Source organism: Mandrillus leucophaeus, unplaced genomic scaffold (genome assembly GCF_000951045.1).
Source record: "Mandrillus leucophaeus isolate KB7577 unplaced genomic scaffold, Mleu.le_1.0 Scaffold184, whole genome shotgun sequence".
Taxonomy (NCBI): Eukaryota; Metazoa; Chordata; class Mammalia; order Primates; family Cercopithecidae; genus Mandrillus; species Mandrillus leucophaeus.
This window is the reverse complement of record NW_012101854.1, coordinates 5,681,819-5,709,655: the sequence shown is the minus strand read 5'-3', so window position 1 is coordinate 5,709,655 and position 27,837 is coordinate 5,681,819. Positions and strand designations below refer to the sequence as shown.

Below are 27,837 nucleotides of genomic sequence, written 5' to 3'. Positions count from 1 at the left end.
AAGAATGAATTAATGGCATTCCCAGCAACCTGGATGGGATTGGAGACTATTATTCTAAGTGAAGTAACTCAGGAATAGAAAACCAAACATCATATGTTCTCATTCATAATTGGGAGCTAAGCAATGAGGACACAAAGGCATAAGAGTGATACAATAGATTTTGGGGAATCAGGGGAAAAGGTGGGAAGGGGGTGAGGGATAAAAGATTACACACTGGGTACAGTGTACACTGCTTGGGTGATGGGGGCACCAAAATCTCAGAAATCACCACTGAAGAACTTATTCGTGTTACCAAACACCACCTGTTCTCCAAAAACCTATTGAAATAAAAATAAATTTTAAAAAATAATAAACAAATAAAATAGGGAGATTAACTTGGATTACTGAGGTGGGCCTAATATAATCACGAGGGTCTTTAGAGTGAAACAGGGAGGCAGAAGAGAAAGTGATAGTGATGAGGCATGAGAAGGACTTGGCCCAATATTTCTGGCTTTGAAGATGGAGGAATGGCATCATGAGTCAAGGAAAGCAGGTGGCCTCTAAAAGGTGGAAGAGACGTGGAAATGGCTTCTTCCCTGGAGCCTCCAGAAAGAAATGCATGCTTACCAACACCCTGATTTTAACCCAGTGTGGCTCATTTTGGTTGTTAGACCTCCTGAACTGTAAGAAAAGAAATTTATGTTGTTTTAAGCTACTAAGTTTGTGGAGACTTCTTAGAGCAGCAGTAGAAAACTAATACATTAAGGTCATCATTTGCTGTGAGCATTACTAACCCCTGAATGATCAGGAGAGGAAGAACCAGCTGGGGTATTCTCATTAACAATTTATTTGCACTCCCACTTTCCTTTTGGTCATTTCTTTGTTAGTATCACCACTAAAAGATGAGCAGAGACTGTAAACTCAATGAATCTGGTGTGCTTAATTTTATGTTACATTAGTACGGCTTCAAGAGGACGGCTATCCTTCCATGGGTAAGTCTGACCAGGAGTTAGTAGTGGTTTGAGTTACTGATGCTTTCCCTTACTCTCAGTATCTCAGTGGCTACTGTTTCCTATTTCCTGCTTATATTCCAGGAAGAATAGAAATAAGACAGCAGGTGCAGAGGTTTGTGACCACACTGACTTTTTTTTTTTTTTTTTTTTTTTGCCCGTGGTAAATTCAGTTTTGCCCACGTGTTAGGCATACAAAGGGAAATCAATGCAAGTCTTTCATCATGAAAATACTTAGCTCAGCGGGTGTATTATTAACAGTTTGTTATGGCTGCCATGATGAAGTATCACAGACTGGGCAGCTTAAACAACTGAAATTTATTTTTCACAATTCTGGAATTTAGAAATCCCAAGTCAAGATGTTGGCAGAGTCAGCTTCTGAGGCCTCTGTCCCTGTCCTATAGATGGTCATCTTCTTCCTATGTCTTTATGTGGTCCTCCCTTTGTCTGTGTGCTTCTTATGAGGACATCAATCATCTTGGATGAAGTCCGACCCATATGACCTCATTTTACTTTAATTACCTCTTTAAAGGCCTTACCTCCTAAAACAATCACATGCTGAGGTACTAGTGGTTAGAATTTCAATACGAATTTTGTTCACAGTTCACAATCCAGGCCATTACACCAGGCATAAAGGCTGTTAAATAAGCATACGGAAAATCTTCAGAAAAGCTTAAATGAAAATAAGTACTTAACTTCATATCCAGTATTTGTGCACAAGAGAAAATTTACAGCTAAATAGATTTCAAATGATGGGAGTTCTTCAGTAAAGACATACCTAGATTTCTGTAATTAGTTTTACAAGGAAATGAGAAAACTGCATTTATATTAAGCCCTGATAATGATAAAATGAAGCAAGCACTGGCGTAAAAATAGTAAGCTCCATGTTATAAAATGCATAAATAGAAATGTTTGCAAGAACAATCATACAAAATGGCAAGCCATTAAAATAATTATCTAAAGAAATGATTATTTCTTGAAGTAAAAGACAACTATGGAAATACACACTAATTAACCTGTCTAAAATGAAAAGAGGTAATGTGAAGCTCAAAAACACTCCTGAAGAAAAATTTAGAAATTAATAGTTCATTGTTACAATAGAAGGATGAGCACTCTTGAAGTATCAAATCCCTTAAATATGAATATTTAGAACATTATGTTAGGGATAATCTGAACCAATATGAGAAATGAGAAGGAAGTAGAAACACTTTTGAGAAACTATTAAATGAATCTAGCAGTTTCTTAGTAAACATCCAGTGTGAGTAGACTGGTGGATATATTCCTCCCCAATTTGCTCTGCTCCCACCACCCAGAAACCAACCCAAACCCATAAAAACTAGGAATCTATAAGCATCTCTTGTATCAGCAGAAAATAAATCAGGAGATGAGGGCACCAAGTGGAATTCAAGACTCAATCAATTGTCTTATCCATTGAAGGTACTTTAATTTTGCAGTTATTGATTAATTAAAAAACACAGTTGTTGTCAGCATTTCCTAGCTACAGTAGTGCATAGGAAATTCCATTCTAAACAAAGAAGTAATTAATGAAATAACAACACACCTTAACATTTTACATTGATAGGTTACAGTTTACAAGGTGCTTTCACATACATTATTTCATTTGATTCTTACAACAAGCAGAAAAAACAGTGGGAAAGAAATTTTTTTTTTCAGGCTTACAATGAGTATTTTCAGGCCAATGGGCAGTTAACACAAGAATATACCAAGAATGAGACAGCAATACCCATAAGCCACAGTATCTTTTTTGGTAGGTTGACAGTTTGATTCAACTGGGTGTTCAGCATCAGTGAGTGAGAAAGGAATTAGGACAGACACCAAGTTCTTACGATATTCAAATAATTTTAAGAACACTGTCAGAGATAAGAAGAAAGATGCCCTAAAATATATTGCCTTACTAAGACTTACTTCAAAGCAACATACCCTTCAAAATTTCAGATGAAAAGACAATCTTGTCATCAACTGTGAAAGTTAGGAGGAATTTTACAAACTGCCTAATCCAGTTCTTCTATTTTACAGACAAGAGAACTGAGGCTGAGATCATACTGATAGTTTTCCAGCCTGAAATTCAGATGTCTTGACTTTCAGTCTAGGGCTCCTTCTCATACAATGCCATCTCTTAATTATTTACTGAGCATAACATAGTATCTTCTGTTTCAAATAATGTAATTTGAGGTTAAATACTGATTTATGCTACTTACTTCTTATTCAAGTTTATATCTTGTTCTTGGCTAAATTGTGGCTGAAACTGGGAATTCTACATACCTTAGAAATATTCTAATTTAGAGTACTTGATTGGTCAGAAATTGACTCCCTTGATGTATTCGCTCATGATAAGCTTGCTCACAGCCTTTAAATAGAGAGTAAAATGGAATGGCTGAATAGCCCTCAAAACCAATGTATGTCTAGGGGTCATCTACCTAAGGTAGATTCTACAGCTGGGCACTAGTAATTTCATAGAAAAAAATATTTTTTTTAGAATTCATAGAAATCTTTTTGATTACTGAAAACTAAATTGTAATAATCAAATTGTCATCCCCATGACTTATTAAAATAATTTTACAATAATATACAACAAAGCTACCATAGAATTTGTAGTTTACATATAGAATACATTGGTCAGCATGTTCTTGGGTCTAAATGAAATACAAGAAAATTAAAATATTTTATACAAATGATGTTTTAAATTTATTAACATGACGATATGTCTTTGTTACATAAAACTTGCTAGAGCAGAGTATTTTAATTTTTTTCTTGCACGTTTTAAATATAGATGGACCAGTGAAATCAATATCAGTATTTACGTGACATTACCATGCAGAAACACTTGATAACCGAAAGACATATAGATTGGTAGAAAGAACATCTCAGACAGGATTTTTTTATGTCTTCAAAGGTTTTACAAGGGTGTGGTACAGATGAAAAGAAGTGGTGTGAGTGACCTACCTGCACCGATAATAAAGCAAATGGAATGATTATATACATTAAGATCAGCTTGATTAAAAACAACAAATTTTATATGCATGTAAATTGATCATTAAAATGAACCCAGTTTAACCCTTCTTGTGTGTTGTTTTAAGGTAGGTCACTGAAACGCAGAGATAAAATCAGATGGGGAAAATTAAAAGTAAAGAAAAAACCAGAAAAACAACTGGGTTAAGCCATGGATTCTCAACAAACACTGAACTAAATGTGCAAAAGTGCTTGAAATTTCCACCTGACAGCAATGTTGTTAAGTCAGTTGGCAAAAAAAAGTGTAGAAAAAAACCTAACCTCTCAAATACCAAAATTGTATCTGCATGATCGATCAGACATTCTGTTTACTGACAGAAAAGAGGTTAGAAATTATGAAATATCTGAAAATATCATACCTCAAAATTAAAATACAATTGTGGCAGTTTTACACACTTTGTTCCCTTTCCTCATTGATGAGGCATGGGATGAAAGCAGAAGTTGCAGCAGTGCCCCTACCCTAGGCTCACAAATATAGTATACCGGAATAATTAGCTGGAAACAACTTCTTTTTAAGGGTTACAGAACAAAACAAACGTAAACCCTCATTTAAATATGAATACCTCTATAATGTTTTCAATAACCAAGTCATTTTTTGACTTTGCAAAGTGTAAGTATTTATCCAAACCAATGTTCTTTTTAGTTTGCTTATTTTCACTTAAAAAGTTTATGATGAGGACTATTAGAGAAACTGTAAAATTTGTCACTTTCATTAACCATGTTCTATTAAAATACTGGCTAAAATCCTTAAGGAACAGTTAAGGTTTAGAAAACTTAGAACTCTTCTCTAATACCTACAGAAATGCTGGTACCAAGTGAGAGAATCTGGGTGATGATCCATATCATTAGTTTTTCCTGCTGAAAGTGACACATTTGTCACACTACACAGGCTGGTCACTTCATTACTCAAGGGGAGGAGGATATAAAAGGAGGGAAAGGGAACTAGAACCTCTGATCTACAGCCATCCAAATTTCTGGGTCCAGCTGTACTGTATTAGTCTACCAAAATTTACTGCCGGAATAGTGAATTCCAAGAAAGTTAGTTTTAATTTGTATAAATTTCCTTGGTGATAAGACAGTCTATCTTCAAAAATTACCAAGAGTTTTGGCAAAACCGAGTCTGAGCTACTCAAAGTAAAAATAATTATTAGAAAGTTTATCTTCAAGCCATTGACCAACAACAATATTGGCAAGAACTACTAAAAGCAACACTTATCCTTCCCTTCAAATACCACGTAGCCATAACACTGCCCATCTGAAACACCAACAAAATAAAATGGAGCACTGTTTAGAGAAAACCAATGAAACTGGAAAAGGAAGAAATGGATGTAGGAGAGGAGAAAGACAACCCAAAGATAAGTAAGAAAGTGGTCTAGTACTGTGTTATGGCACAGACAATGCTTGCTTAGCGGTGCCTTGTTACATAGGTGGATGCAGAGTGCACACACGGGATGATGGCAATAAAGACCTCACTCAGTCGTTGGAATGAAGGAACTAGGTAACTGCTTCAACAAGGACGGTCTCAGCTCTACCTTATCTCTCAACAGAGCGCAAACACTGAGTGTGAGCTCGGATGTCATCTTGTTCCTCTTTAAAATTCACCAAATTCTTTTGCACATTTTTCTGTTATAGAGACACGGATATCTTCTTCTTCATAGTCATCAAAGTTGCTGGTATCTCCAGAGCCTCTAAACTTTGGTATGAATGGAGCTTCAACCTATAATTGACCGAGAAAGAAAAATAAGAAAAAAGAAAAAAAATTCCTGAGAGTTTCCAAACACCAAGAAAAATAAATTCCCACTGTTATTACATGGTGGAATCCTTAGATGCCATTAGGTTCCTAAAATGTAATAGGGCTAGAAGCAGCAGCAAACAGTAGGTTAGCTATTAACCTCAACATTTTGATTCAAGGAAGTATGCAGGTCAACAAAATACTTAAGAAATTTCTGGGATAATTAACTGTTGGCATCAACATCCTGGCTCCTAAGGTTACAAAACTTAAGTCTTAATGTTTAGTTCCTTGTTTTTAAGACCTTATCTTTTCCTATTCCTTTTGTAAAAATTCTTTTCTCCTGAAGTTACAGATAAATCTCAGACTTACTTTTAATTGCTTTCCTTTTTTAATTCCCAAGTTTGTTTTGTTTAAAATATCTGGCCATCAAAACTTTCTGAGAGGTTGGAAAGAAACATATCTCTTTTAGAATTAGAGAATTGTTAAACCTTAAACATTTTTCTCCTTTGATCCTAAAAGTAAAATGTCTTCCCACTACTTTGAATATGGTCTTCCATAAAGATTAAATGTGGGTACTGAATACGTTTGAGGAAAAGATTTTAAAAGTTAAAAAAAATCATAATCTGCACAGCCTTTAGAGAATTTAAAAACAATTACAGTCGCTTTATTTTGTTCTCAATACAACACTGTGAGGAAGGAAGGACAGGTGTTCTTACTCCCATTTTACAGATTATAAAAGAGTCGACCAAATTCACATGATGGATAAGCAGCTAAAGCAGCTTTCAAATTCATGATTCTCCACTTCTGGCCCAGAGCACTCCAAGGGTTTTTAATTTATATCTCTTTCAGTAAAATATTTTCTAGTATACATAATCAATATATATGGTTATTTACTTACAAATTATTTAGATGCATGACTATACTAAGATATACACACAAATAAGGTATTGAAAAAGAATAAGGTAAAAATAAGCAGGAATGGGACTTCTAATATTATCTTTTTGTTTGAGAGCTGGTTGCCTTGCATGCCCTGCTTTGGGGACTGCTGTTTTGCACTGTCCAGAAGAATGAGATAAGCAGACAGTTGCTTCATGTCTAGCCAGCCAGCAATTTAGAATAACAGACCTATTGGGGCAATCACATGTAGAAAATGATTGTACAGTTTGAGTTGTTCAGGCCACTTCTTTCTTCGGCCTTTTTTCTTCCCTGATGCATTTGCAGATGTATCAGAGAATAAAGAAGACAATGAAAACTATTCATATTTACTATGATTTTTGCACCGCTGTGCATAGTTATAATAGTTGAGAAGATAAGAAAACAAATGGTTAAAGTACTCTATTATTCTTATTTGTAAATTATCCAGGGATCCTTACATCTGTTTCATTGATAATCAAGATTTGGCTGTCAATCAATTTGTCCATTACTATAACCTGTACGTTACAGTGTGCCACTTGTTGGTAGGTTAGCTGTTTATTACCTGGGAAAAGTCAAGCCCTTTGAAAAGCACATAAACTCTAAATGAGTAGTGGCAGTCCAGTTCTACTCCATTTTGGGAATAATTATTAAAAATTAAATACATAACATGAATAGATTAGTAAATGATTGCCATTTGGCAGAAGATTTTATTTGTAAATATAAATATGAAAAGATGCAAATACAGCATAAATCTTTAGGATACTAATAAAGCTGACAAGCCTCAAGGCAATCTAAAAAATATACCTCGAAATAGCATTAATTAACAATAAATACAACAATAAAGATAATATAAGCAATGATAATTAGAAAGGGAAATGGATGATTTTATTGGAAATATAAATTTCTTAAATTGACTCAAAAAGTAAAAACTCAAAGAGACCAATATCCAAGAATTAGTTTGTTAAAATTTATAAGGAATAGATATAAGATAACTCTATGTTCCTAAATTTTCTGCAGAATAAAAGGATGGAAACTTTCTAAACTCATTTTACGAATCCCATATAATCCCAACTTCAGAAAAACATAAACTATAGATTAATAAAACTTATGACTGTGGAAGTAAAAACACTTAATAAGATTTTGGCAAATAGATTTCAGGCAAATAGTCAAAAGTTAATACCCCATGATTAAATGGTATTCATTCCAGGAAAGTGAGGATGTCTCCCTGATGTAATTCATCACACTAACAGGTCAAAAAAGACAAAATACAGTGTATTAGAAATCAACAATATTTTGTTAATCTGATAAAGAATACCTATCTCAGCCAAATGGCCAACTTTATATTTGGTGGCAAAACATGAAAGGCAACAAACTATAGAAATGATCCCTGAAAATATATTTTTGGGCATTTCCATTCAAAGCAGGAACAAGACAAGAAAGCTCAAGAGCCCTACTGCATTAAAATATTGTTTTAGACATTCTAGTATGTATAATAAAACAAAAATGGAAATGAGATGTAAATACTGAAAAGGCACAGACAAAATGGTATGCCAATCTCCTGTGATTGTCAATAAAAATCCAAAGGAATCACTGAAAAATGTGGAAATCAATAACAGAATTTAGTAACATGGTCAATTATAATATAAACATAGAAACAATATGTTTTGCCCATATCCTACTATAATGGGAAAGCAAACACATTAATAATAGCAACCAAAATAAAAATTTAAGCAATAACTTTAAGACATAAATTCCTTCCTATATGGAGGAAGCGGGGGGGTCTCTAAAACTTTACTGAATGACAAAAGATGTTTGAGTAAATGCAGAAGCAACATGTTCATAATGGCAACTTCTCAAGATTCAGGTTCTCTCCTAATTAATATGCAACTTTATTGTTAATTCCCAAATTCAATCAATCTTTAGAGAGACCAAACAAACAAACAAACAAACAAAAAACCCCATAAACCATTGGCAATTTTAATAAAAAAAGAAAGAGAAAACATACAGGAGATAAGGATGATTTTCTAGGAAATATAAATTACCTAACTTGACTCTAAAATAATGCATATGGGGCAAGAGAACAGAAAATTTGGAAAGGGTAAACAAAGGTGAAGAAACTGGACCCACCTAATATTAAAATATTTTAAAGCTACATAAAGCAGAGACATATACAGTACAAAAACAGACAAAAAGAACTAAAAAATAAAGATCAGGGCTTCAAGATGGCTGACCCAGAACTCTCCTCCACAAAGAAGGACAGTGAGTAATTACATGTTGAATAAAGCCTCTAAGAGAGAACACTGAAATTTAGCAGGGAAGTGACAGGGAACATCTGGAGCAGGGAAGCAAAAGGAAGTGAAGCAGCTGGCCTGGCTGGGACCAGCTGGGAGCCAGAAGAGGTTCTCCAGTGCGGGGAAAGGGTAACTGAGAGATCCCCAGTGGTCCACGTTTCCACCACAGACTTGCAATCCTAGCCATGTAAGATCCCCACAACCCTTGTGAATTCTGAGACAAGTATAGGGACCTGCCTGGAGTTCACACAACAGCCTTGTTCCAGAGAGGGAGTTTGTTCCAGGTCCCACAGGACTCAAGAAGCTGAAGCACAGTGCCACTTTGAGAAGCCAATTACCATTAGATGGTATGCATCTCTATACAACCTGGAGCCCAACTGACAGCGCCCCACGTCCACCACGGGGGCTCCAATGGTGCGGCTGGGTCCCCAGCACTCTAGCCCACACAGTGTCCTATACTCCAAAGAACAGGCAGGGCAGCACACTAGGGAAGGCTGTTTCTGGGGCAAAGGAAGCCAAAGCATACACTCCCCAGAGCCTGAGAGCCACCCGCCTGGGGCCACTGCCACTGATAGTAATGCCCAGCCCCCATAACAGGGCTGCCATGTACTTGCAGCACCTTCAGTGGACCTGGGAACTGGCCCATCTGGATTCTATTTGGGGGCATGAGGACAGACTCACTCTGCCTACCACCTCTCAAGTATTTTATCCAGGGGCCTAGGAATAGTCCTTCCCTGCCTACCAGAGTCTGTATCTGTGTACACCAATGGGAGTCTGAGGACAGGCCTGTCCCTTTAAGTGCCACCCCTCTCAGTGCCCACCTGAGGGGCTTGGGAAGTGGCCCCCTCTGTCTATCACTCTGGGTACACATACATATGATCAGGAAGCATGACAAAAGACTCAGGTCATCAGCCACTGGCATCAAAACTGCTGTCCATTGGCCCAAAGACAGACCTGTTCACCACAGCCTGCACCCACAGGTACAACAGAGGAGCCTGGGGACAGGCCTTCCCTGCCTGGTGGCACCTCCCACAGTGACTGAGTGCACTGTCTGGAGGCTTGGGGATCCATCCACTCTGCTTGCTGCTTCCGGCATGCACATGCACCATCAGGGGGTCTAACAACAGAACCAAACCACCAACTGCCTGCACTCAAACACATTGTTTGAGGGCCTGGGGATTGTCTCACTTGGTCCAACACAGCCTGTGCCCATGTGCACCATTGAGGGTCCTAAGTATATGCCTGCACTGCCTGGCACTGCAACCCCAATGCTCAAGTATGCCATCTGAGGGCCTGGGGATTGCCCTGCCCCACCCACTACTGGCCTGAGGCTGGGCCTGCACAGTCTGCCACCACTACCACTGCTGGCACTTACCCACATATGCCACCTGAGGGTTTAGGGCCTGGCTTGTCCAGTCTGTTGCTACCATCACTAGCAGCAGTGTGGACTGCCTGGGAGCCTGAGGGTTGGCCTGTCATCACTGCTACGATTGCTTATGCCACACATGCTGCACGGGAGACTAAGGTCTCATCCATCTGCCCAGTCTACCACTGCCACTACTGGTACCTGAGCAAGCCACATGGAGGCCTAAGCATTGGCCCTCGTGGACCTGCTAAAATTGATGCCAGTCTATGGCCACCAGGGGACCAAAGGTGGGTATGCTTGGCCTGCTGCTACCACCACTGGGGCCTGAGGATCAGGATGCCTGGTGTCCCTGTCCCCAGCAAAGCCTCACCACAGGCTCCACTAACAATGCTGCCTAAGCCACTGAGGAAATCACAGACACCCACTGATGCTAATTACAGCTGAAGAAATCATAGAGAGTACACTACTGCATGCACCCAGAATAAAAGCTAAACTGCCCAACAAACCAACATGATGATACATCTACAGAAAAAAGTCTTACCCTACCAAAGCCAATCCTAAAAACTGGAGGAAATGACTGTTACACCAGATGTGGAGATGTCAATGTAAGTATACAAGAAACATGAAAAAGCAAGAAATATGACACCTCCAAAAGAACATAATTCTCCAGCAACAGATTCTAATTAAACAAAAAATGATGAAATGTCTGAAAAAGAATTCAAAATAATGGTATTAAAGAAGCTCAGTGAGATATAAGAGAACACAGACAAACAATACAAAGAAATCAGGAAAACAATTCAGGATATGAGTGAGAAATTCAACAAAGAGATAGATAGCATAAAAAAGAACCAAACAGGCCAGGTGCAGTGGCTCACGCTTGTAATCCCAGCACTTTGGGAGGCCGAAGCGGGCGGATCATGAGGTCAGGAGATGGAGACCATCCTGGCTAACACGGTGAAACCCCGTCTCTACTAAAGAAACAAAAAATTAGCCAGGCATGGTGGCGGGTACCTGTAGTCCCAGCTACTTGGGAGACTGAGGCAGGAGAATGGTGTGAACCCGGGAGGCAGAGCTTGCAGTGAGTCGAGATCATGCCACTGCACTCCAGCCTGGGTGACATAGCGAGACTCCATTTCAAAAAAAAAAAAAAAAAGAACCAAACAGATCCATCCCAGAACTGAAGAATTCAATGAATGAAATAAAAAATACAACTGAGAGCTTTGACAACAGACTAGATCAAGGAGAAGAACTGAGGACAGGTCTTTTGAAATAATTCAGACATACCCGCCAAAAAAGAATAAAAAATAAAAATGAATGAACAAAGCATACACGATATAGGGGACACCTTAAAGCAATGAAATATTCAAATTTGGGGTTTTCCAGAAGGTAAAGTGATGGGTAAAGACAGAAAAACTCATTTAATTTAATAATAGCTGAAAACTTCCCAGTTCTTTTAAGAGATTTAGAAAGCCAGATACAGGAAGCTCAAAGATCAAATAGACAGAATCCAACAAGGTCTTTTCCAAGACACGCTGTACTGAAATTGTCAAAAGTCAAAGACAAGACAGAAATCTAAAAACAGCAAGAGGAAAACATCAAGTCACATATAAGGGAACCTCCATCAGACTAATGTGGATTTCTCAGGGGAAACCCTGCAGGCCAGGAGAGAAAGGGATGATATATTCAAAGTGCTAAAAGAAAAAACAAACCCTGCCACCAAAGATAAACTGCTAGACTAACCAAGAAACCTTTCTTCAAAAATGAAGGAGAAAAAAAGTCTTTCCAAGATAAGCAAAAACCGAGGGAATCATCCCTACTACACCAGCTCTACAGGAAATGCTTAAGGTAGTCCTACATCTGAAAGTGAAACAATAATATTTACCATCATGAAAACAAGAAAGTATAAAAGTCACTGGTAGGGCAGACACATAAACGAGAAAGAGAAAGGACTCAAATATTACCATTACAGAAAATCACCAAACTATAATGATAAACAATAAGAGGGAAAGAAAGGAATGACAGATATACAAAGCAACCAGAAAACAATTTTTTAAATGACAAGAATAAGTCCTCACCTATAAATAATAACTATAAATGTAAATAAATCAGATTATGCACTTAAAAGATATGGACTGTCTGAATATATAAACATAACATGATCTAACTATATGCTGCTTACAAAAAAACTCACTTGACCTGTAAACACACAGATAGATTGAAAGTGAAGAGATGGAAAAAGATTTTATACAATGGGAAAACAAAAACAAGCAGGAGTATCTAAATTTATATCAGATAAAGGAAACTTTAAGTCAAAACAGTAAAACGAGACAAAGAAGGTCATTACATAATGATAAAGGGATCAATTCAGCAAAAGGATATAACAATTTCAAATATATATGCATCCAATACTAGAGCACACAGATATATAAAGCAAATATTATTAGATCTAAAGAGAGAGACAGACTCCAATGCAATAATAGTTGAGGACTTCAACACTCCATTCTCAGCATTGTACAGATTATCGAGACACAGAATCAACTAAAAAAAAAAGGACATAAACTGCGCTGTAAACAAAATGTACCTAGGAGACATTTACACAACATTTTATCCAATAGTTGCAGAATACACATTCTTCTAATAATCATATGGAACATTCCCAAGGATAGACCATTTATGTTAGGACACAAAGCAAGTCTCAACAAATTTTAAAAACTTGAAATCATATCAAGTATTTTCTCAGATCCTGATGGAAAAAACTAGAAATCAGTAACAAGAAGCACTTTGGAAACTACAAATTGATGGAAATGAAACAATACGCTTCTGAATGACTATTGGGCTAATGAAGAAATTAAGAAAGAAATAAAAAAAAATCTTAAAGCAAAGACAAATGAAAACACAATATACCAAAACCTATGGAATATAACAAAAGCAGGGCTAAGGGGAGGTTTATAGCAATAAACACCAAAAAGTATAAAGATTTCAAATAAGCAACCTAATAATGTACCTCAAGGAACTAGAAAAGCAAGAACAAACCAAACAAAATTAGTAGAAGGAAAGAAATAATAAAGATCAGAGCACAACTAAATGAAATATAGAAAAAACATACAAAGGATCATCAAAATGAAAGGGTTTTTTTTTTGAAAAAATAACCAAAATTGATAAACTGCTAGCTAGACTAACCAAGAAAAAAAGAGAGAAGATCCAAGTTAACAAAATCAGAAACGAAAAATATGTTACAACTGACACCACAGAAATACAGGAGATCGTTGGAGACTATCATGAGCAACTATATGCTAACTAACTGGAAAACCTAGAGGAAATAGATACATTCTTGGACACATACAACCTATAAGAAATAGAAATAGACTGAACCAGAAAGAAATAGAAAATCTGAACAGACCAATAATGAGGAACAGATTGAATATGTAATAAAAAGATTACCATCAAACATTAAAGAAAAGCCCAGGGCTGCATGGCTTTACTGTTCAATTTTATCAACTTTATAAAGAAGAATTAGCATCAATTCATCTCAAATTATTCCAAAAAATTAAAGAAGAGAGAATTCTTCTTAACTTATTCTACGAGGCCAGCAGTACTCTGATACAAAACCAGACAAGTGAACAACAAAAAAAAGAACACTACAGACCAACACCTCTGACAAATATAGACACAAAAATTTTTAACAAAATACTAGCGAACAAAAATCCAATAACACAACAAATATATAATATAACATGATCAAGTGGGATTTATCTCAGGGATGCAAGGATGGATCAATATATGCAAATCAATTAACATGACACATCACTTTAGTAGAATGAATAACAAAAATCATATGATTATCTTAATAGATGCATAAAAAAGCATTAGATGAAAGCCAACATCCCCTCCTGACAAAAACTCTCAACAAATTAGGCATAGAAGAGGCATTCCTCAACATAATAAAGATCATATGTGACAAATTCACAGCTAACATATTGAATGAGGAAAAGTTGAAAGACTTTCTTCTAAGAATGGGACCAAGACAACGAAGTCCACTTTCACCACTCCTAATCAACATAGTAATGGAAGTCCTAGCCAGATCAATCAGGGAAGAGAAAGAAATACAAGGCATCTAAATAGAAAATGAAAAAGCCAAACTGCCCCTCCTTTCAGATGACAATCTTACATACAGAAAAACCTAAAGACTCCACCAGAATATTCTTAGAACTGATAAACAAATTAAGTAAAGGTGCAGAATACAAAATGAACATACAAAATCAGTGACATTTCCATACACCAATAATAATCTAGCTAAGAAAGAAATTAGGAATATAATTCCATTTATAATAGCTACAAAAAACCAAAACAAAATAAAATAAAATAGATAGGAATAAATTTAACCAAGAAATTGAAAGACCTCTACAAGAAAAACTACAAAACACTGAGGAAAGAAATTAAAAAGGACAGAAACAAATGGAAAGACATTCCATGGTCATGAATCAGAAAAATAAATATATTAAAATGATCAACTATGCAAAGCAATTTACAGATTCAATGCAATTCCTATCAAAATACCAATGATAGTCTTCACAGAAATAGAAAAAAAATCCTAAAATTTGTATGGAACCACACAAGAGCCTGAATAGCCAAAGGAATCCACAGCAAAAAGAGCAACTCTGGAGGCATCATGCTACCTGACTTCAAAATATACTACAAAGCTATAGTAACTAAAACAGCATGGTAGTGATATAAAAACAGACACAGAGACCCATGGAACAGAATAGAGAACCCGGAAATAAACCCACGTATTACAATTAACTGATTTTTGACAAAGGCATCAAGAACATACAGTGGGGAAAGGACACTCTCTTCAATACATGGTGCTGGAAAAACTGGATATCCATATGCAGAAGACTGAAACTAGACCCCTCTCTCTCACCATATCCCTAAGTCAACTCAAAATGAATTAAGTACTTAAAAATAAAGCCTCAAACCATAACAATACTAGAAGAAAACACAGGGGAAATGCTCTAGAACATTGGTCTAGTTAAAGATTTTATGGGTGGGGCACAGTGGCTCACGCCTGTAATCCCAGCACTTTGGGAGGCTGAGGCAGGTCAGGAGTTTGAGACCAGCCTGACCAACATGGTGAAACCCTGTCTCTACTAAAAATAAAAAAATTAGCTGGACATGGTTGTGGGCACCTGTAATCCCAGCTACTTGGGAGGCTGAGGCAGGAGAATCACTTGAACCCGGGAGGTGGAGGGTGCAGTGAGCTGAGATCGTGCCATTGCACTCTAGCCTGGGCAACAAGAGTGAAACTCCAACTCATAAATAAATAAATAAATAAACAAAAAAACCTAACGAACAAAAAAGAGTTTATGGCTAAGTCCTGAAAAGCACAAGCAATAAAAACAAAAATAGGCACATGGGGCTATATTAAATTAAAAGTTTTTGCAGAGCAAAGGAGACAATCAAAAGAGTAAAGAGACAACCTGTTGAATGGGAGAAACTATTTGCAAACTATTCATCCAAGAAGGGACTAATATCCAGAATATACAAGGAACTCCAATAATTCAATAGCCAAAAATAAATAATCTAATTAAAATGGGTAAAGGATATGTGTACACATTTCTCAAAACCAGACTTACAATGGCCAACCACTACATGAAAAAACGCTCAACACCATTAATCATCAGGGAAATGCAAATCAAAACCACAGTGAGATATCATCATACCGGGAGGAATGGCTATTATCAAAAAGACAAAAAATACCAAGTGCTGGAAGGGATGTAGAGAAAAGGGAATTCTTATACACTGTTGGTAGAAAGGTAAGTTAGTACAGCCACTATGGAAAACAGCATAGAGATTTTTCAAACATCTAAAAATAAAACTATCATACAATTCAGCAATTCCACTAATCCAAAGGAAATCAGTATATCAAAGCAATACCTGAATCCTCATGTTTATTGCAGCACTATGCATAACAGCAAAGATATGGAATCAACCTAAGTGTCCTTCAACAGATGAATGGGTAAAGAAAATGTAATATATATAGGAATACTATTTGGCTGTAAAAAAAGAATGAAATCTTGTCATTTGTAGCAACATGGATGGAAACAGATCATTCTGTAAAGTGAAATCAGCCAGGCACAGAAAGACAATATCACATGCTCTTACTTATATGTGGAGCCTAAAAAAGTTGATCTCTTAGAAGCAAAGTATAGAAAGACAGCTACCAGAGGCTGGGAAGGATGTGTGTTGGGGGAAGGGATGAAGAGGACTAAGGTACTGAGAACAAACATACAGTTAGACAGAAGGAATAAGTTCTAGCATTTGATAGCACAGCAGGGTGGTTATATTGTATATTTCACAACAATATGTTGTATATTTCAAAGTAACTGGAACAGAAAATTTGAAATGTTCCCAACAAAAAGAAATAATAAACGATCAAGGTACTGGATATTCTAATACCCAGCTTTGGTCACTACACATACTATGCATCTATTAAAATATAACATGTACTTCATGAATATATAAAAATAGTATGCATCAATAAAAACAAAAAAGTTCAGAAATAGACAGATGTATATATTAATTTAACATTAGTAAAGGTAGAATTTCAGATAAGAGGCCAAATGAGAATTATTCAATAAATATGGAGGGCAAAACTGGTTAATTATTATACAAGAACAAAAAATAAGTTAGAGTTCAGAAAGCACTGAAAGAAAATACAAGTTCAATAGACACACTTATTGTGGAGTAGGATATTTTTTCTTCTTTTAGAGACAGGGTCTCAGCTCTGTAGCCCAGGCTGGAGTGCAGTGGCATGATCATGGTTCACTACAGCCTTGACCTCTTGGGCTTAAGTGATCCTCCTGCCTCAGCCTCCAGAGTAGCTGGGACCAAGTGTGTGCCACCACACCTGGCTAATTCTTTTTTATTTTCTGAAGAGATGACGTCTCACTATGTTGCCCACCTGGTCTTGAACTCCTGGCTCAAGTGATCCTCCTACTGTGGCTTCCTAAACTGATGGGATTACAGGTGTGAGCCACTGCACCTGGCCTGTTTTAAAACGACTGTAAAATATGGCAGTAAGTCACTCGGATGTAATTATGTAGTATGTAGCAACTGTGATATAAGAGACTGAAGGAAAGGGTCAAGTGCAGGGTTGGAGGAGGTAGATCTTAATTGGCTACTGAGCTCATAGGACTGGACTGCAGTGATGAAGAGCATAGGAAAAAAAAGTAAAAAGACATATGCCAAATACTAGGTTCTATTTGGATGGTGGAATTACGATAATTTCAAATTCATTTGCTTGATAAATTACCTGGTTATAAGTATATGAAACATACCTCAACCAGAAAGGAAAATGGAGGCTGGGCCAATCTATCTAATCTTTCTCACCAAACTACTCTTCCTTTTGTATTCTCTATCCAAATTCAAAATTTAAGGGTGCTAAAACTGATGCTTTAGACAGGTTAAATCATTTGTTCATGATCATACTGCAAATGATTGGTTGATCAGGGATTCAGATCAACGTCTACCTAACCCCACAGTTCCTTCTCTTTTTTTGCTGCCTTCTGAGACATTCTTCCTACTCCCAAAATGCTCAAAGCATAAAAGTTAAGAAGATGATACATCTAAAATTCATGAAAATCTTGTGAAACAATTTATTGTTTAGTGGTTTGGAGTTTGATTTTAAGAATCATACCAAAAGGACTTTAAAGGGATAATGTGACCTGGAATTGAGAATCTGAAGAACCTGGGATCAAATATAGGTATTACTTAGCAGCTGTATGATTATGTTTAAATTAATTAACCTCTCTGAGCTGATTTCCACATCAGTAAAATGGGGAAATGGTATCACTTATTTCACAGGATTATTGTGAAGACTGAAAGCAGAAGTTATAGGGAGTTGCTTTTATTAATTATACAGTATTGCATTGATGCTAGCAAATTTAGAAAAAATATAAAAAACAAACAGCTTTTATGAAATCTAAATCTATTTTAAAGTGCTATGAATCTTATTATTGACTATGTAACACATCTATTTGCGATAATAATGCTAACAGCCATGATTCATGAACTTAACAGAGAGTTTCTGGATCCCTCCTGTGAGACAGGCTGTATTGCATTCACATTGTTTTGGTCTGGCTATATTTTCTTTTTGCTGCATTTTAAAATTCTTTAATTGTTTTGTTTTTGTAATCTTTATTTATTTATTTATTTATTTATTTGAGACAGGGTCTTGTTCTGTCGCCCAGGCTGGAGTGCAGTGGCATAATCACAGCTCACTGTAGCCCCAATCTCCCAGGCTCAAGCAATTCTCCTGCCTCAGTCTCCCAAGTAGCTGGGACTACAGGGATGAGCCATCACACCCAGCTAGTTTTTGTATTTTTTGTGGAGACGGGGTTTTGCCATGTTGCCCAGGCTGGTCTCAAACTCTTGAGTGAGACTCAACCAATCCACCCACCTTGGCCTCCCAAAGTGTTAGGATTTCAGGTGTGAGCCAAGGCACCCAGCTTGTTACTGTAATCGTTTGTAAAATATATAAATTAGAAAAACTGTGCTTTTAATACTTAATTAGAGCATTAATTTTTTTTCTCCTTAAGGAAACTCAATCATGTAGTTGCACAGCATTATTAAAGATGACAAGTCTCTAAAACATTAGAAGTTTTGGTTTTATGAAAAAAAGAAAAAAAAATTAAATAATTCAAAATGAAAACACTTTATTCATGCAAATTATCTTTAATTATTTAAGAAGCAAAATGAGAGATAAAGGTAATTCAGTGCAGCAAAATCTTTTCTAAAATGTCTCAAATTATTATAATAGTGAAATGATAACTACTATCAATTAATATATTACTGTTACCACAACTGTTATACTGGTAACTTGTGTAGCAAAACAAAACAAAACAAAACAAAAAACAATACTACTTTCTTTTAAATATGCTACTGTTTAGCTGGGGTTTGTTCTCTATTTTATTACGGTAGTATAATAATGTCAGCGATTAACTTGATCTATACTCATATTCAAGCCTTCAAGTTGCCTGAATTTCTAACACTAAGAATCCCTTTAGCAAGCAAAGAGTCAAACAAAAGACCAAACAAAACAAATCTCAAAAAACTCAGGTGCAAAGTTATTCTGAATTTCCACATTTCTCAAAGTATAGTACCTCTACATTTATTTATATGACCATCTGACTAATCTCCCTGTCCTCTGGAAGGATAAGCTTCATATGGGCAGGAATAAAGGTTGGTTTTACTCATCATTGTATTCTCAGCACCTTGCAGAATACCTAACACACAAGCAGGGACCTGATAACTATTTGGAAAAAATTTTATGTGAATAAATAATTGTTAAAAGGAAAAAAGTAGTAACTTTGGATAATTTGTTTTGACCTTCCAAAAAAGCATGAATTAAAACCCCTATTTGTATGAATTATGTCCAAATTAGCTTTCAAATGAGTAAAAGAAAGTTGCATCCCTAAAGGAGACCAATGCTCATTTAAGTCAATGAGCAAACATTCAGTGAGCATATACCAAGCATAAAGCTCTTTCCAGATGATAGCAATATGAAAAAAAAAAGTAAGATATGGTACCTGTTCTCAATGAAATGTTTTAAAACAACAGTGACCATGTAAGATATTAATAAAGAATACCCATCAGAGAAAAATATCAGAGGTGATATTTAAACTAAATCTTAAAAGATAAATAAGAGTATGGCAGATGCACAAATGGGAAAAGTCATTCTGAGTAAAGGAAAAAAAATTTACACAGGCACAAGTGTAAAAAAGCATGGTCTGTTTGGGAAACACTAGATAAAAAAATGTGTAATCCTGATAAATGCCACAGGGAGGTCAAAATGAAGACTAAAAAGGGATGAAACTAGCAATTAAATGTTGTTATATATCTGGCACATGCCAATTCTGGATGGGCAACTACATTTATTTATATATCTTCCTAATGTGGCTTCACATCAGTTTTGAAAACCCTTAGGACACTGCCTAATATATAATTTCCACAGTTTTGTGAAGTGTAACAGGCATAGATAGGAAAAATTTAACAAAGGAAACATTTCAGGTTGATGGTCAAAATAGCATATATGCTTTCTTTTAAAGCTAGGTAGGGCCAGGCGTGGTGGCTTATGCCTGTAATCCCAGCTCTTTGGGAGGCTGAGGCGGGCAGATCACTTGAGGTCAGGAGTTCAACACCAGCCTGGCCAACATAGTGAAACCCTGTCTCTACTAAAAATATAAAAAAATTAGCCAGGTATGATGGCATGCACCCGTAGTCCCAGCTACTCCAGAGGCTGAAGCAGGAGAATCACTTGAACCCAGGAGGTGGAGGTTGCAGTGAGCCGATATTGTGCCACTGCACTCCAGCGTGGACTACAGAGTGAGACTCCACCTCAAAAAAAAAAAAAAAAAAAAAAAAAAAAAAAATTCTAGGAGGAAACTCATTTTTAAGTTATGGGCTGTAAAGTACTTTAGATCCTGCACAAGATTAATTCAAAAGGTAAAAAAATTAAAACTATGTGTTAAGTTGAAAATATCTCCACCACATATAATTTAAACACCAACTTTAAAAAAGCTTTTAAATTAAAAAAGAAAGTCTCACCTTCCTCTGGTAAATAGCAATCCAATCTGTCGTGGCAAACCACTTGTGAGTTTTTATATCACTGACACCATTCTTTAGATTTCCATATCTCTTGGTCAAATCCACCTGCAGCAGATTCCGTAGAAGGTCCTTGAGATCTGAACTGAAGTGGGATGGGAATCGGACCTACACAAACACACCATTTGGTAAAACACACATTCTAAGACTCATGATATTTCTGTTTTGATTTCATAAAGTCTTTTTTTTAAGGCAACAAGCCATTATATGAACAAAAATATGGAGCGATGACCTTCACATACTTTTAACTACATGTTACAGTCCCCACAGTAGTCATAAAGGAGAGAATTACTTGGGTGAATGAACTAAACCTGTTCTCTTAGGGCCTTGCTTTGGTCATGATGTCTGTAAGAACATGGAGCAGTCTCCAGAAAAATGTGCATACCTACAGAACTTTTGCAAAATATCAGAAGGTTCACCTATCTTTAAGAGCAATCTCTTTGGATCGTACATTACAAATCTGTGTCTCAAAGATATACAAATTTAACTTTGTAATATAAATAGAAGAACCAGCATATGAAGGAAATCAGTATGTACATTTTGAAAAGAGATCTATCAAAAAGGAAGTCTAAAAATGGTTGTAAAAACCCACACTGCCTTTCACAGCATAGGAAAAATTTTTCATTTATCAGAGGTTGGCTTTTAAAAATAATTCTCCTATTATGCAACAGTTTAAAAATGATTTAGACTGGTTTAAAAGCATTTTTCTACCTACTAACTTGTGAAGACTTTATAAAAATACTAGACTGGCCTCCAGCCTTAAAAACAACTGGAAACCCCCAAATAAGTGAAGATTTTTGGCAATCAATAAGGTTAAAGTAACATTTATAGGAAACCTAAGTCTATTTTTCATTTTGTTTTGTTTAAACACATTCTTCTCTTCTATACCAACCTAACTTCTGGTTCTTACTGTTTCATTGATATGGGTACTAAAAAAATTAAAATGGGTACCACCAAAGGATGAGAGAATAGCTGCATCTATGCCTCCTTATTCTTTTTTGTCATCACTGCCACCTCCCCACTATCCTTTCCAACTTGTGTTAAATCCCTTCCACCACCCTTTTCCCTGTCATACACACATATGTATGCACACATGTATGTGTATACATATCTGGATTATTACAGCCTCAACTACAAATTGATCATAGCACCTTTGTAGAAAATACTTTAAAGGGTTAAGAGACCCATTCCCGAACTCTCTGCATTCTTATTTTGTTTCTCGACAAGTGCTACCACTACATAATTTACATAGTGCATCATTATATTACCTCAGTTGCTCTTTATAATACATTTACTTATTCAACTATGCTGTAGTATTTGTGCATATTTCTGCCTCCCCCAGGCTCTGAGCTTCTGAGGGAAGGTACTGTGCCATTTTTATTCTCAGTATTTATTAGACTATTTCAAATACTGTAGTTCATCCATTTTACAATTATTTATTGAGTACCTACTATATGCCAGGCACTATTCTAGGTGCTGGATATAGAGCAGTGAGCAAAATCAGGCAAGTCTCTGATTTCATGGAACTTACATTCTAGTTGGATAGGACAAATTCAGTGAATATGGTATTAACTCCATTTTAAAGATGGAGAAACTAAGATTCAGCAATGTTACTGGGTATAGCTTCCCCAGTCATCAGGCCATAAAGTGGCACAACTGGGACTAGAAATCTAGTCATGATTTGTATCTTCATGAATTTTGCTCTTTATTACACTGACTTCAAATATATAGACTCCTTAATTTATATTCTGACTTTCTAAAAGCTCAACATACTTGATAGACATTCTCATGTTCTCAAAGTAGAAGTTAAATCATCAGCATGCAAAGATAGGTTTTATAGTACAGTTAAATTCAAAACTATAGCTTTTGACTGCCACTTTTGTGCTATTCTATAAGTAAATTCTCTCAAAATCTGGTCCTAGGACCCATGCACATCAGAATAAACTGGGAGACAAAAGGATAAAAATGTGGATTCCTGTGGCTTGCCTCAGATGATAGGGGTATTGGGCCTGAAAATCTGAGCTTTTATTGCCAAGGGATTCATATGTACATAAAAGCTTGAAAAGCACTATTCTCAACTCTGTTCACTACTTTATGCAGAGGTTTTATTTTCTATGCTAGTAAAAGATCATAGCATTTTAAATGTAAATAATAACAATACAGTAAATTGAAATCATTATCATACCAGAGGAAAACTAATATTGTATCAAGCAACCAAAGACTATTTAAAGGGTTCATAGTCAATAAATGACCAGGATTGGGGCTCAACTCATACAAATTAGCAACTCAAAATCTCATTTTTGCAAGGCCCTTTATTATCCTAGATTTTTCTAAAACAGTAAGGTATGTGAACTTCTACCTTCTCTAGTTTTATTCTTGACACAATGGTTTATTAGAAGCTAGGCATTATGCTAAACACTTTGTGTACTGGCTCTTAAAATCCTTTGGATAATAATCCAAATGTTATAGGTAGGGGTGAAGCAATTGAGACCTACAGAAATTATTTTGCCTAAGATTACAGAGCTAATAAATAGTAAAGGTGTAATTCCAAACTGGGTACACTGACTGTAGGGTATATATTTTTAATTATTTATTCTCCTTCCATGATTCAATAACTTAAAAATAGTCATTATCAGGAACCTTCTAAAAGACTGAAATTTTCATCTTAAAAGTATTTTGCTGCACATTTCCTCATTTACCTAGATGAAGTAAGAACTAGAGAATAAGGGGTATTCAAAAGGCACACTGTCTACTTTAAAGATAACATGACATTTTTCCAGTGGGTATGTTAGCTCAGATTTTTCCAGTGATAAATCTAAACTTTATTTAGATTCCAAAGAAATAATTTATTTGAAGTACATCTATATTTGTTTAGGATTAAATTTGTGTGAACTGTTCAATAGTAATGTACCAGTTATCTCTTTCATTATGTTCAAACAGCAGACAGTAATATACTACATATAAATTATCTTTGGAATTCAGGTAATATGCAATAGAATGCATGAAAAATAAAAGCATCTAAATAATGTAGTTCTTTATTTTGGAATGCAAATAAAGTGATGGTCTTGACTTTGTGTGTGTGTGTGTGTGTGTGTGTGTGTCTTTAATCTTCAGAACAGTGATTCTCAAATGGGGAGTGATGGGAGGTCATGACCGCAGATATCAGAATGATTTGGGAACCTTTTCAAATTATGGACATATCCTCCTCACCTCCATATCACACCCTCTTCTCCAGAGATTCTCACAGGTAGCCCACACTCTCATAGTAGTCCATGTTAATAATGGGAATCTGTCACGTATTTAAAGTATTTTGGGGGAGAAATAATGAGTCATTGTGAAAGTATTTTTTCCCATGATTATTCTGAAATTTAACTTGAAATGTAATTTCCTTGTTGACTGAACTTTCCAAAGAGCCATGTTGATTTATCAAACTGGAATTAGTGAAAAACAGAAAATAACTTCAACAAAATTGTTTTAAATACACAACTTTTATTTGTAATACATCAACCTCGAGACACTAAAGATTTCTATGATGGGAAGAGTGACTATCTAATTTTTGCTTTAAAACTATATCAAAAGGGTATTACTTTTATCATTATTATCAATTATAACTACTATAGAAAGTGAAATCAAAATCTTCTAATATTGGAGCTAGAGGGTGCTTAGTTTGAGTTTAAACTCTCATTTTAAAGATAAGGAATCTGAGCTCCAGTGAGACTACCAACTCAGTTAGTGGAATTACTGGGAAAATAACTTAATCTTCCTGTCATATACCTATGAGCTTTTTGCCAGTCCAAGATAGGGCAAATAATGTGAAAGTAAATGTAAAGAGCCAGATGTTGAAAAGAGAAAGACAGTCTAAAATCATTTAGCCATTAGGTCTGAGAGATAAGGTTATGGGAAACTGGCATCATTTAACACGGAAGAAGTGTTTGTATAACATAAAATAGGTGTTTGTGATATGTACACCTCCCAGGGTGTTTTCTTCAATATTTTTTTCTTCAATATTATTTATTGTTTAGGAATATTTTCCAACCATTAGAGACTATATTACTTCTGATTTTTCTAATTAAATTTTCTGGAGAATAAATCTAATTCCCCAGTGAGGTACAGATACACAAAACAAGCTCTCAACACATGGTGTTTATCAAAATCACTTGTGATACTTAAAAAAAATGTTTTGAATCCACAGAAGACCTCTTGAGTCAGTAACTCTCAGGAAAGACACCAAAGATAGAGTACACTTCATGAAAGCTTCATGAAGCCAGAGACCACAACTGACTTGCTGTATTCAGCATGTAGAACTGGTCTGGCACATACTGTGAGCTTCATAAGTATTTAATGAATGCATGAATTGAAATTTAACAAATATTCATTGAACCTCTACTATGTGTTATGCTTGTACTAAGCAAGTACTATGTGCTTACTAATATATCTCAGGAATTTGTGCTTGGATTATATAAGTAGACAAAATAAGATGAAGATTTCTGACTTCATGGAGTTTACATTCTAGTGAAGAAGACAATTAAAACTTAGCAACCGAGGGATCCTTTAACAATGTTATCCTATCTTCTTCATAAAACTTTGCATTGTAAGGTGTTTGACTTTTACTCTGAAGAAAATGGGGAATCCTTGCAAGGTTTTAAAAAGAATAATAGGATATGATTTAACATTTTTAAGGAACCACTCTAGTGACTCACTTAAGAGCAACAGCAGTGGATGTGGTAAGAAGTGGCTGAATTCTGTAAATTCTAAAGACAAAGTAAAAATGGTTTCCCTGTGCATTAGATATGAAGTGAGGACTCCAATGTGTCTTGGCCTGACCAACTGAAAGGGTAGAGTTGCCATCAGTTTAGACGGGGAAGGCTTCGTGAAGGGGGGTGGGTGGAGTGTAGGAAAGAGGACAAAAACTTGTCAGTTTTAGACAGGTTGAATTTGAGGTATATATTAGATATCCAAGTGAAGATTTCAAGTTAGAAACTAGATACAAGAGTATGGAATTTCGGAAACATGTATGGACTGGAAAAATGAGTTTGAGAATTGTCCTGAGCATTTAAGTCATGAGACTGGATGAAACCTCCCATTGAGGAAGTGCAGAGAAAGAAGAGAAGAGGATCAAGCCAAGGAGATTGAGAGGGAATGATTAGTGATACAAAGTCACTGAAGCCAAGTGAAGGAATAACAAATGAATCACTGAACTAGATTCTTCTATTTCTTGCTTTGCCACAAACTACCTTTTGTCTTTGGGTAATTCTGATTTTTGATTTACCTACATACAGGACTAGAGAGTTAAACGAAATAAAAGTGAACATCCTTGCCACCTAAAAATTCTACCAAGCTATTTCTTTAGTAGAAAGAATTCCTGGGTTCCAATCCCAACTCCACTACATATATGCTCTGCAATCTAGGGAAAACTCTTAACTTTCTGAGTCTCAGTTTCCTCATTTATAAAACAATGAGAGTATATCTCATCTGGCAGGTATGAAAAGAAATTATGTAACTTACATGAAACTGCCTTGTATTATGCCTAGTATTTTGCAGACATTAATTCAACACAGTTTTCATTTTTTAAGCCTTCCCATTAGAATACTATTTTAATGATCTGAAACTGAATTTTTGAATTAAAGAAAGAACTTGGAAGACAGCCATATCTATCATTATTTTTACAGACGCGCCAAGGACAGTCTGTGCTAGAAAAGTCATTGGGAAAGTATAGGAAGTTCCTCCTTTCTTCTTGTCTCAGGCTCCACCTGTTAATTTATAGAACAAACACTTTCATCTTTTCTCAAGGTCCTAAGTTTGATAAAGTGAGGGAGAAAATGTCTTACTATAACTTTGTTTTATAAAGACACCATTGTCAATATGGCTGATATCCTAAACTACCATCAAATTACATTATATAATACGTTAAACGAACTATAAAACTCACTCTGAATTGAGCAAACTCAACAGAATATTTTTTCTGCTTTCAGCACTGATTATAAAGTCTTGCACATCTGAGTTTTAGGAATAACTATTATTTTCTAAAAATTCAAGAGGAAGTTACAACCAAAAAGTAAATCCATTCATGTTGTTCATGGTATCCATACTGAGTGATTTAAAATCACTATCTGGTTTACGGACTTTTTTTTCTTTTAGAAATAAAATAAGGCCGACTGGGTGCTATGGCTCATGCCTGTAATCCCAGTAATTTGATTAAGTAAATTGAGAGGCCAAGACAGGTGGATCACTTGAGGTCAGGATTTCAAAACCAGCCTGGCCAACATAGTGAAATCCTGTCCCTACAAAAAACACAAAAATTAGCCGGGTGTGGTGGCACATGCCTGTAGTCCCAGCTACTCAGGAGGTTGAGGCAGGAGAATCACTTGAACACGGGAGGCAGAGGCTGCAGGGGGCCAAGACTGTGCCACTACACTTCAGCCTGGGCAACACAGCAAGATTCCATTTCAAAAAAGTAAAAAATAAAAATAATAATAAGAAAAAGAAATAAAATGAGGCCAAATCAAATTGGTTTACACTAAGCTTAATCACAGAAATTACAAAGTTGTTCTTCGAAAGAAGGGAAAAATCTTAGTGCTATTCTGCAGTTATTGGCAGGAGAAAGGATCATTTAACTAGTAACATTATCTTTTATGAATTGGGATAAAATTTACTATAGGCTTACATGACTCAAAAGAGTTTGTACACAGCCAAGAAGCAATAATCTATTAACTACTGGCTATGAGCATGTTGAGATAAATTTTAACAAATTATTTCTAAATTAGGTACAATAAGTTCTCAAAATATCTGCAATCCCAGTAAAGAACTGATTGATCAAAAATGAACATATACATTAGACAATTTTTCAACAGG

General features: G+C 35.8%; 1 protein-coding gene across 9 annotated transcripts in view; it reads right to left on the bottom strand.

Moving 5' to 3' along the window:
* Positions 1–2,408: 2,408 nt before the first annotated feature.
* PRKACB (protein kinase, cAMP-dependent, catalytic, beta) overlaps positions 2,409–27,837 on the bottom strand; it is a 170,045-nt gene continuing 144,616 nt past the window's right edge. For all 9 annotated transcript variants that reach the window (XM_011977786.1, XM_011977781.1, XM_011977780.1 and 6 more), the window contains 2 exons: positions 20,929–21,093; positions 2,409–5,736 (listed from right to left, as the gene is read on the bottom strand). In XM_011977786.1, coding sequence (XP_011833176.1) covers positions 5,611–5,736; positions 20,929–21,093 — 291 coding nt within the window. In that variant the 3' untranslated portion in view covers positions 2,409–5,610. The remainder of the gene's footprint in view (positions 5,737–20,928; positions 21,094–27,837) is intronic.